This window comes from Myotis yumanensis, unplaced genomic scaffold (assembly GCF_028538775.1).
Source record: "Myotis yumanensis isolate MYYU_CA2020_CCGP unplaced genomic scaffold, mMyoYum1.0.hap1 SCAF_17, whole genome shotgun sequence".
Taxonomy (NCBI): domain Eukaryota; kingdom Metazoa; phylum Chordata; class Mammalia; order Chiroptera; family Vespertilionidae; genus Myotis; species Myotis yumanensis.
Window position 1 is genome coordinate 36,857,540 of NW_027223768.1, and position 12,308 is coordinate 36,869,847.

General features: G+C 43.4%; 1 protein-coding gene across 1 annotated transcript in view; it reads left to right on the plus strand.

The window, feature by feature from the left end:
• Nucleotides 1-10,078, plus strand: part of KCNJ10 (potassium inwardly rectifying channel subfamily J member 10) — a 31,703-nt gene extending 21,625 nt beyond the window's left edge. Inside the window, exon 2 of the mRNA XM_070396052.1 lies at nt 5,107-10,078. Coding sequence (XP_070252153.1) covers nt 5,107-6,246 — 1,140 coding nt within the window. The 3' untranslated portion in view covers nt 6,247-10,078. The remainder of the gene's footprint in view (nt 1-5,106) is intronic.
• The last annotated feature ends 2,230 nt before the right edge of the window (nt 10,079-12,308 follow it).

Consider the following 12,308-nt stretch of genomic DNA (forward strand, 5'->3'; position numbering starts at 1 on the left):
AGAGGTGCAAATACTAGTATTCTTTTGAATTAGTGTTTCATGTGTCTTTGGATATATTCCCAGAAGTGGAACTGCTGGGTCCATGATGATGTTTTAAAATAGGAATGTGTACAAGACCCTGCTTAGTAAATCCATGCTGGGCTGGAGGTGAGGAGAGAAAGACAAACTCTTTTTTTGATGGTCAGGGGAAACTACAAAGGGGCAACTAACACTTGAGTTTTGAAAGATGAATAGGAGGTCCTCAGATAGGCATGAAACGGGCGATGTGAAAGCAGGTCCAGAGGCAGAAAGGATGAAAGTGATGCTCTTTACAGGGCTGGAGTCCAGGGTCCATGTAGAACAGTGGTAAAGCCAAAAAGTAGAGACGGAATCAAGGCCTTGGATGCTGTGCTCAGAGGCTCGCAGCTTATCCTAAAAGCAGTGGAGAGCCTTGGGTCACTTTTGTCACGAAGCATCAGAGCAGAGCTCTTACCCCAGAGCAGTCCTGTACTCAGGAGAGGTTGATAAACCCATTCATGCTGGAGCATAAATGACTCACAAGCTCTCAGGTAAAGAAAGTGAGCTCAGGGTTATCTACAGGCGAGAAGCAATAGGTGGGGATGGTATTTGCTGAGGGAACATGCTAGATATCACTGTAGGCATGACTGGCCTTTGTTTCAGGGAAAGACGCATTCATTCATTTTTTAGAGGAGGAAGAACTAATCTCTGTTTTTGTCTTTGTCTTCAGAATTCTTCAGATCTGTCTCTGGCATCTGACAGGGACCGTTTTTTGGGGAAACAGCACCATCTAGAGCAGCGGTTCTCAACCTGTGGGTTGTGGGGGTCAAACGACCCTTTCACAGGGGTCGCCTAAAACCATCGGAAAACACATATATAATTACATACTGTTTTTGTGATTAATCACTATGCTTTAATATGTTCAATTTGTAACAATAAAATTGGGGGTCACCACCACATGAGGAATTGTATGAAAGGGTCGAGGCATTAGGAAGGTTGAGAACCACTGCTCTAGAGGAAAGAGTATAGGTGTTTCAGGTGGGACAATAACCACCATTTCTGGGGCTTTGGCTTGCTCCCTTCCCAGGGGTCTGGCAGCTGGGAGTGGAGTGTAGCTGATTGTTTATCTGCTCCTGACTCTTCTCACTGCTGAGAACAAAGATGCTTGGCTGTGGGTGATGGCACAACAGCTGGCAGCACAACAGCTGGCAGCTGCAGATAACAGCTGGAGGAGGCAGATCTAAAGGCTGGCAACAGCAGGCACAAAGCTGGAGGTGGCAATCACAACAGTTTTAGCCAGTAGCCCACATCTCCAGTGCCCACAAGTCAGTGGCCGTAACAGTAGCCTCTAGAAGCTCCAGGCCCTGTCTTCTCTATCTCAGCTGTGATCATCCATACAGGGTACCACAGAGGCACCTCCTGAAAACACAGATCCATAAGAGTGAACCTGGGGAACACAGAAGCAGTTGCTATGACAAAGTTCTGGACCAGGAGCCAGAAGATCAACTCTACCATTAACCTACTTGGGGCAAATCTCTCTGAGCCTTAGTTTCTAATGAGGCCTTTCCCATTACCTCATGGTGGGGGGCAGATCAAATTACCTATTTTATAAATCGTAAAGTGCTCTGTAGTCAGAGACCATTATTTTGGTAATAAGCAAGGCTTTCCTTGAGTTCCAGGAGCTTCCATTTCCCCAGATACGTAGAATCTCTGCTCAGCACAAATAAAGCTGGACTTTGATAAAGAATCCCCAAATGTCACCATAGGAAGTGTCTGGGTAGAGATGGGCAGGCATTCTGATTCTCCGTGAGTGGAAGCTTAAAGACAATCTTTCAATCTCCCAACCAAAGCTTTCATCTCCTCTAAAGCACTCAGTTAACTTATCATCGAACGTCCCCAGGAATAGTGCAATCACTACCTTTTGAGAAGCTCTTTCCATATCTGGATGCACTGATTGTTACAGTGTTCTTTGTCATATCAATATAGAATCCTTCCCCCTGTGGTTTGAACTCACTGCTTCTGTTGTTTTTCTTGGAGCTCAAAGAAAAGTCCAAATCCGTTCACGTAGCTGTTCAAACAAAATATTTGCACACAGTCATCATATCCCTCAGATAATTTATTTTCCTGATTAAACTTCCATTTCCTTCAACCATTTCTTATATGATCCGTTCTGAATCCTCTCCTATCCTCATTGTTCCTTGATACTCGATAGTGCAGGTGTGGGATAAACAGAGCAGAGCAGAATCATCTACTTCCTTATTCTAGATACTTTAATTCAATGAGAGTAGCCTAAGATTGCATTGCTTTTCTGGCAACCAAAACACATAGGTAGTTCATACATGAATACTTTCTGCCAAAATTTATTTCCATGGTTCTGCTTTCTAGTCCAGAACTTGCGCAGGTAATTTTGGACACAAATATGTAACCCAACATTTATCCTTTTTGTTACATTTGGCTCACTCATCTGTCTTCTTTTGGATCCTTATTCTGCCCCCGACTTTGCATTTGAGATCTGTCCCGGCTTTATGTCATCTACGTAATTGATGGCCATGTGTAAAAGGGCAAGTCCAAAGATAAAGTTTTCTGGTACATCACTAGAAAACTGATTCCAGGCTATCATAATGCACTCACCAGTACCATTTGATTTTTTATTTTTAACTCATCTACTAGCATACTGTTCATTTTTCTCTGTCATATCCCCAAGGACATGAGAGATCTTGTAAAAAAATCTTGCTTAGATATGCTTTATCTATTGCATTTATCTAATTTGCCAATTTGGTGACCTTGCTATAGAAGTAAATTGTTAGTTTGATGTAACTTGTTCTTAGTAACCCATGGTGGGTCCTACTGTTAACTGCCTTTCCCTACCCAAGTATTCACAATCTTAATGCTCCATCTAGAATCTTGTCTAGGATCAATATCTCGCCTGTTTGTCTGTAGTTTGTGAAATGTACCTCATTTTTCTTTTAAAATACATTTTTTGTTTGTTTTGTTTTCAGAGAGGGAGGGAAAGGGATAGAAACATCAATGATGAGAATCATTGATTGGCTGCCTCCTGCACACCTCCTACTGGGGGATCAAGCCTGCAATCTGGGCATGTGCCCTGACCGGGAATTGAACCATGACCTGGTTTACGGGTCAATGCTCAACCAATGAGCCACACTGGCCAGCCTCCCCCAATCCCCCATTTTTCTTATTGAAAATTAAAATGTTCACTCATCCACAGCTTTCCACCACCTCCTCTGTTCTCTAAGAGTTTTTAAAAATCTCTTATAGAGGTTTTCCATCTTTTTGAGAGTTTGAGGACCAAATGAGAAGGCATACTAATGTATAAACTTTAAAATATATAGATGCAGGCATTGTGGTGATTTTTAAAAAAATATATTTTTAATTGATTTTTACAGAGAGGGAGAGGCAGAGTTAGAAACATCCAGAGAGAAATATCGGTCGGCTGCCTTCTGCATGCCCCCTACTGGGGATCAAGCCTGCAACCAAGGTACATGCCCTTGACTGGAATCAAACTTGGGACCGTTCAGTCTGAGTGCTGACGCTCTGTACACTGAGCCCAACCAGTTAGGGCATGATTGTTTCTTATTATTACTACTACTGAGTACTGAATGGGACTTTACTGGGGCTCTACATAAGAATTCTTCAAACTGCAGAATTATAGAGCTTCCCTTTTGCACCAAAGTAGCTAAGGATATTGGGGGAGCGGATGACATGCAGGTCTGGCTGAATAGTCACTCAGGCAAAAGTGTCAAGTGAGTGGGGGCTGGTAAAATGGGCTCCTGGTTGTCTCTGAACATTCTGGGATTTTCATTCATTATAATCTCTAATTTAGTGCCTACTTGGGTGGATATATGGCTGGACCCAAAGTAATTAGTTCTCAAGGCATAAGACCATGAAGATATAGTGAAGAATGATAAAATGCAGAGAGGAGAATGTGATGAGCCTCTCTGTTCTCCAAGAAGGACCAAACTCTGCAGAGAACACTCTCTCACTCAAGAAGATCTGGTCATCAGTTTCAGGGTCAAAGGGTTCATGTGATTAAAAAATTTTCTCTCTCAAATCAATAAAATGTTTTTATAAACATTTTTCTCTGCTGGAAAAGCACAAGTTAGTTTTGGGGCAGGGGTGCCAGACACCTTAAATTAAGTGAGCTGTCTTCTATTTCAGAGTCTGTCCCACTTTCTACTATTGGACATATAGTAATCCCGAATTTAAGCTTGTGCAGACATAGCCACTAACACACACTCTTAATCCTCCTACTCACTCAGTCAAGGAAATTTTGCCACTTCCAATCTGGCATTTCTCCCAGTCCTTGGGGAAATGGATTGTTGCTTCTCCTCCACCACTGCTTATTTCTTCTACTCTTTCTGTCCTGCCTGTGTTCTTCCTAATACTACCCCAGACACCAGCCCAGCCCAAAGTCCCCCAGATCATGCAAATAAATGATGATGGTGGTGATGATACTAGTAACTTATACATAGTGAAATGGGCTTGGTGCTTAGAGAACATCTTGAAGGGTAGAAGAATGGGCAGTTTCTGTTATTTTCTGAGCTAGATGAATATCTCAGTATCAATATTGACTTGGGGCTAGGACAAAAAAAATGGAGATTAAGGGTGTGTGTTAAGGGGGATTGGCCTGCAAGGATCTCAACAGAGTAGTTGTTCTTGCTGATGTTATTCATGAGGGTGAGGAGGGATTTCAAAATTAGACACCTTCACAGAATTGGTTTTGTGATGGAGACCAGTAGAAGCCCACTTTCCTCTGGCACCATCTTCAAGGAACTGTGAACTTATTACTCTTTCCTCTCTGCCTTTCCTAAGATATACAAATATTAGAATGTATTGTAATTGTTTACTGAACACATCTCTCTCACTAGACTGCAAGTTCTTGGAGAGCAAGGATGATGTTGTTTTCATCTTTGGCTTACCAGCATCTTGCACAGTGCCTGGCATATAGAAAGTGCTCAATAAATATTTGCTAATAAGACAACAAATCAGTGGTATCAAAATGAATGTTACTTCTTCCTTCCCATGGGGTGGTGGCTAGGAGTTGGCTGGATTTCTGCAATAACCTCCATTATACTGTCTTGCTCCCTCCAGATGACATCAGTTGCCAAGGTATATTACAGTCAGACCACTCAGACAGAAAGCCGGCCCCTAATGGGCCCAGGGATACGACGGCGAAGAGTTCTGACAAAAGATGGCCGCAGCAATGTGAGAATGGAGCACATTGCTGACAAGCGCTTCCTCTACCTCAAGGATTTGTGGACAACCTTCATCGACATGCAGTGGCGCTACAAGCTTCTGCTCTTCTCTGCGACTTTTGCAGGCACCTGGTTCCTCTTTGGCGTGGTGTGGTATCTGGTAGCTGTGGCCCACGGGGACCTGCTGGAGCTGGGCCCCCCAGCTAACCATACCCCCTGTGTGGTACAGGTGCACACACTCACTGGGGCCTTCCTCTTCTCCCTTGAATCCCAGACCACCATTGGCTATGGCTTCCGCTACATCAGTGAGGAGTGCCCACTGGCCATCGTACTTCTGATTGCCCAGCTAGTGCTCACCACCATCCTGGAAATCTTCATCACGGGTACCTTCCTGGCAAAGATTGCTCGGCCCAAGAAGCGGGCTGAGACCATCCGTTTCAGCCAGCATGCGGTTGTAGCTGCCCACAATGGGAAGCCTTGCCTTATGATTCGAGTGGCCAATATGCGTAAGAGCCTTCTCATTGGCTGCCAGGTGACAGGCAAACTGCTTCAGACCCACCAGACCAAGGAGGGTGAGAACATCCGGCTTAACCAGGTCAATGTGACTTTTCAAGTAGACACGGCCTCTGACAGCCCCTTCCTCATTCTACCCCTTACCTTCTACCATGTGGTAGATGAGACCAGTCCCTTAAAAGACCTCCCCCTTCGCAGTGGTGAGGGCGACTTCGAGCTGGTGCTGATCCTAAGTGGGACAGTGGAATCCACCAGTGCCACCTGCCAAGTGCGTACTTCCTACCTGCCCGAGGAGATCCTTTGGGGCTATGAGTTCACACCTGCCATCTCGCTGTCAGCCAGTGGCAAATATATAGCTGACTTCAGCCTTTTTGACCAAGTTGTGAAAGTGGCCCCTCCTAGTGGCCTACGTGACAGCACTGTATGCTATGGAGACCCTGAAAAGCTCAAGCTGGAGGAGTCATTCAGAGAACAAGCTGAGAAGGAGGGCAGTGCCCTCAGTGTGCGTATCAGCAACGTCTGATACCTTGGTTTCCCACCTCCCTATCCCTCTAGTCTCGCTTCCTTTTTGGCACTCTGGGTGAGGATATTACCCAGGCTTACTGAAGAGTTCCAGAAGCACCCATTCTCCACTCCCTCTCCTTTAACCCAGTGGCCTGTGGGTAGTCTTGGCCAACTGGAATCCAATTTTTCCTTCCATTGTCCCCTTTCACCTCACCCACTTCCACTGCATTATTACCGCCCCCTCCACCCTCCTTAAGCCAGGATGGAGGAAAGAGAGGGAAGATTAGGCTGAAAGGCTTAGAGGCTTCTGGCATGCTTGGAGACTCACATTAGAAAGACCATGCAGTTGGATGGACAGATTCCCCCTGACCTACCACCACCACCAGAGATTTTGGTCATTTGAGGCTGGAGTCCCCTCCTTCTTTAACTTTTATCTAACAAGTTCCCTAAGGCAATACTCTGATGATCCCCTTAAAGTCTGTGTCCTCAGAAATATAGGAATCTGGAATCGATTTATACTGGGGTCTCCACCAACCTGTGGAAAGAAGTCATGGTTTTTCCTGGTGAATTTCTGTTGGCAACTCCTGCCTTAACCTAGGACCTTGGTCACAACCGTTTTGCTTTTTTTAGTTTCTAAAGTGGACCATCAGGATACCCAGTTATTTCATAGATGCCTCTGCTCCCAGGGAATTGGGATGACCCAGGAAATAGAAAACCTATAGTCACAACCACCACACCTGCACCCATCCTGGATTCTGAACTCTTCAGTGTGGAGTGACCACTGCGAAGCTATTGTCCAAATCCTTGAACCTGTCCTTCAGGTAGCCCTAAGAGGATTGGTTTGTCTGTGTCCTATGAATGGGATGCCCCTCACCAATATGCTCCCCTGAAAAATGCCAGTGCCTAGACTCCATGGTAGGTCTGGAAATGGTGTTCCAAACTACCCTGTCCTTGGCTTCTCTTCGTTCCAGCCCAACCCACTCTTCCCTTAACCCCAACACTTCAGAGGGAGGGAAAATGCAAGAGCCTCCCTCTCTTAACACTGATGTTTGACTAAAACTACACTCACAGAGCAGAGTTCCCAGGAAAGTTAAACCAACCAGACCAAGTAGGATGAGTAAATTATCAGATTTCCAGACTGTTGTGTAGAGCCTCTGGGAATTGGGGATGCTTTGTTTAAGTCTGGACAGAAGCACAACTCTGGCTGGCAGTTACCCCTCCCAGTTCCCATCTGAAAAGTGCCAACTATTTCATTAGGTAATGCTGGGAAAGGAAATGATACCTCCTGACTAAATAACCACGGTCCCCCTCAGTCATTCCTGAGACGTGTTATAAAATGAGCATAAATCTCATTTTTACTTTCCTGTGCCACGAGGCCAGTTTCAGACAAGTTAAAAGGCATAATTTCAGAGATCAGACTCAGGCCATTCCTTGTTTCCTGCTGGGAACTGTGGCAGGGTCAGGAAGGGCATAAGGGCACCAGAACTTTTTCTAATACCCCAAATCCCAAGAGTGCTTCTTGATCTCATTTAGGTACAAAGGAACCCCACCCCCAATCCCAATGGTTTGGCATAGAGTCCCTGTATGAATCAAGTGGCAGTTTATTTAAGGTGGACTCAGCCAACTGTTACAAGCTACACACTTCTACAGAATATGTACATACATCTATGTGCAGAGCCTTGCAGAGAAACTCATAAAATTTTGAGGTGGACTTATGGTCACCAGTTACTACAGCTGCACAAGATTCTCTTACATTGATCTCTTCTTGAAAACTCTAATTATATCTTGAAAATGAAGACCCTTTGTTCTCCATTTACTGTAAACCCTCCACACTCCCCTCCCCGCTCCCTTGTTCTTAAGAAAGAAAGAACCAGAAAAACTTGAAAGTCTAAACAGAATAGAAGGCAAAGAGCCAGTTTCTGGGCTCTCAACTTTGTTCAATGTTAGACTTACTGGCTTTCTTCCAATGGGTAAGGGCAATATGTACTGCGTGTATATATATATATGTCTTCTTATCCATTAGCAAGTTAGCCTCCATCCAGTTTCTCCTGCACACAGCTGCTTCCCTCCTGAGGAAATCGCACTCTTCCCACCCCCTGATGTCTATTCTAAGCCCCCAGATTCTCCTCTCATTGGATAACAAAATGAGAATATTTTCTGACTTTTTGATTCTCCTCTATGATCCCAGACTTTGCTCTAAGTTGCACTTTAAATCATACTGTCCTTTTAATACAACCTGCTTTATTCTCCCGTAAACCCCCCTCTTCTGCCCTCCAGAACAACACCCCCATGGTCAACCCTAAATGGTTCTTCAGACTATAGCCCCCATCTCTTCTGAGCTGAAATCCTCTTTTAGGCTTTAGAAGCAGCCAGGTCTGGTGAGAAATGAAGCCCTTAACCACACCAACCATGGACCTGGCATGTCAGGAGAGCATTAGGCACAGATGTTAAGGGGGGAGATTTCAGAAGATGGGCAAAACAACTGATGAGAGCAAAACAAAAGATGAGAAAGTGCACTATTGAGGAACTTAGTGAAACTGATGAAACCCTTGAGTTTTACATGAGCTAGCAAACAAGAGGCAGGTGGAGGCTCAGGAAATTAGGATATGATATGTATGAAAGGTTTATCTAGAGAAACAGATCATATATATATATATGTATATAGGGAGATGTATATAGGACCAAATATATTGAATGTACAGAAAGGAAATGTCCAGAGACTTTAGCACGGGGCAAATATCTTGCTCTGGTTTTGGGGTAGGGCTCCCCAGATTTCCAGACTTAACAGTGATGCTAGTTTTAATATGAAAGTGATCTGAAGAAGGCTTTCAGGTGTGATTATGGCAGAGTGGTGCAAGATTCTCTTCAGAAATAAGAGGCATCCACTGAGGCTTTTCATAAAGCCTGTGTCGCTGATAGGACCAGGGACACAGGAGGAAAAGGGGACACTCCATCCATAGAAATCTAGGAGAATCCCTACTTTTACTGTGTGCTCCTATCCTCAGAAGTGTCCTGTCATTGTGCACTTTTAAAAATTTTAAATAAAAGCATCCTTCTGTTTCCCTCTCTTGAAGTACAATGAATTTCCTCTTTTTCCACAAGAGTGGGGCAAATGCAGCTCCAGTCCCTGGAGGCCATGGCTCTTCAACTGCGAAGCTGAACCCTTTGGTGTGTGGAGGCACTAAAGAGGAGCCTTGGCCCTAGAATCTAAAGGCCAGGATGAAAGTGGTGTTGGGTCCAAGATATTCCAAAGGCAGAGGCTCGCCCTCTATGTGGCTGCAAGAAGCCCAAAGAGAATGCTGCCTGTGCTAGAGGTATCCTGAGTCCCGGTCCTACATTTGGGCATGGGGGCAGAGTGCTTTGGCTTTGATGCTTCTGTATGAAAATGAGTGGGGTACCAGCTGCCCTAGGGGATTGTGCAGTTACATGAGAGGCTTCTGAGATCCCTACTCTGTGCTTCACCTCATTATTCCCTCAATCTCTGTCAGCTAATAAGACCATCCTGGGATTTCCATAAGACCTTAGCAGAGAAAGGAAGACAGTTTTACTAGTGCTACAAGCCAGGGACACTGCCCCCTCCCTAAGGCTGCGACCCTGGTCCTTTACCTGTGCTATTTAACCTAATTTATTTGTAAAATAACACACGATGTTTGCGGTAAAGTTAGCATGGGCCTCCAGGCTCAGTAATGGCCAACTCTACTGAAGCAAAAGTATCTAGGGATAGTTTCCCAGCCATTGCATCCAAGACTAAAGTAGGTCAAATTTACCTAGAAAAGAGATGTGTGAGATTTTTTTGGTTTATTTTTGTCTGTTCAGAACAAGCTACTAAATAAAATGGATGAATCTCTGTTCTTCACTCTAGCTTTTTTTGGAAATCCAAACCAATCTATGATTAAGGCCTGAACTCACAGGCCTACCTGGAAAGAAGACTGAATTTGGCTGTGCTGGAAGAATTTATGATCATGTGGCCACCCCTGTTCCCTTTATTGCTAGTATCCATTCCCGCTACACCTTTCCTATACCTTTCTTCATTAACTTTAGGGTCCTTTAGTAAACACCTTTCAAATTCAGTTTTTAAAGGACAAGATTTTTTTAAGACCCAGAAATCTGAAAATTGGCTCAGCTCAATCCAGGAAAGTCAAGTAGCTTTGGATATTGGGCATTGTTCCTTTGCCAGTGATCACATGCCAATTTCCCTTCCATGTTACCATAGAGACATTCCTCAAGGCTCTATAAGCCTAATCAATTAATTGTTGGGTATTTCTTCCCCCACCTCTCAAAGGAACGGATTTCCCTCCTATTCCTATTTGTCACTAACCTGAAAAAGGCCTGGTTCAATATCTAGTCCTAAATTCTCTCTGACAAGAGCAGCAGATACCAGTCACTGACTCTTGTTCCCCAGAAATGGAAAGACCGAGGAGAAAATTGGGACTCTTATCATCATAAATAAAATACTTATCTACATTTGGAAAACACTAGTTCACAGATGACTCATACGACATATGTGATATATAAAATATATGAAATACAGTCCCTTAAAGTTGAAGAAACTTACAAACTTGTGAGGAGGGCAAGCTAAAATAGCAAGTAGCATTCACTAAGGGCCAGATATACCATTAACAACATGTTCCAAATAGTGAGATCTCTATGGAAAACATTTCACAGGGACAGGTATTAGGCAAGAGATGGTATCAACCTAATAGTTTTGGTTAGAACACATTTAACATAAGATTCAAGAAAAATCAGCAAATACCGAGTTCCTATTAGGTGGAAGGGACCATTCAAGTAATAAATAAATAAAATACATGATACACACCATAAAGGAATGCACAATCATATTAGAATTTGCACCTGCTTCTAGGGAACGATCCCTACTGCTTGCCAACCCCCAACCTTGGTAACTCTCACTATGCCCATCTTAGACCAAACCCATTAAAAGCTATCATTACACCCTGTATTCCTTTCATAGTTCTTACCACAGCTGCAATATTATATTACTTGTAAATTTATTTGCCTGATGTTTGTCTTGCTCAGACATTAAATGCCATGTAACTGGGATTCATGTCAGTATTTGATCACCATGAACCTAGTGACCAAGCCCAGCACTTAACACAGCACCTGCCATGTATGATGCTCAACAAAAGCAGCAAAAGAAGAGGAGGGAGGGAAGGAACTTGCCTAAAGTTCACACAACTGGTATACCACAGAGTTAGTATATTTGTTAAACAACCATAAAAGATTTATATATTTCATAAGGCATGGCATAATCAGCTACTAAAAAAATGGAAAAGACTGTTTGGGAGAGAGATCATTTCCACTTGTTAAGGTCTGAAGAGTTTACAGAGGAGTTGAGGTTGGAGTTTAGCATTAAAGGACAAATAGTATTTAAATAAATGAAGAGAAATACAATTCCTTGTAGGTGGTACAGCATGAACAAAAGTACTGTAGGAAGAAAGCACAAGGCATATTTAATGGGTAGTTAATAAACCTAGAATTAAGGGTTTTATAGATGAATAAGTTGAAAAGGTAGGATAATGGAAGGATTAAATGTCAGGCTACATAGTTTATTATTTATTCACAGGCAGCTGGGAGATATTGAAGATTTTTGAGAAAGGATGGAGTCTAATTACAGTACTGATTATGAATATCAATCTGGCAGTAGAATCTAGAGACAGGAGACACTAAACAAGTTAAGAGACTTGCAAAAGATTGGGGGGAAAGGTAATTGTCACAGATCCTACAACAGTATAGGTATTCAATCATTACATTGAGTTGTGGAAGGCCTGGACTAAGGATGCTGAGCATAAAAATTAGAAATAGAAACAGATGGCACACTCAAAAGGCTAACTGGACATGGTTTAATGAAGGGATTATTTACAAAGGTGTGGCATGGGGTAATAAACCAAAAAAGGAATAGTGAAGCATGCAGGGACTCACAACAGTAGGAAGCCTTTACCTGTTTTAAACCTAAAGGGACAGTTATTGGAAGAGTGAGAGTTGTAGCAAAGGGCGAGGGCTATAGCTGCAGTGGAAGCCATGGCCTTAGGTAGAGAACTCAGCCACTAACAAAGATCTGCTAGT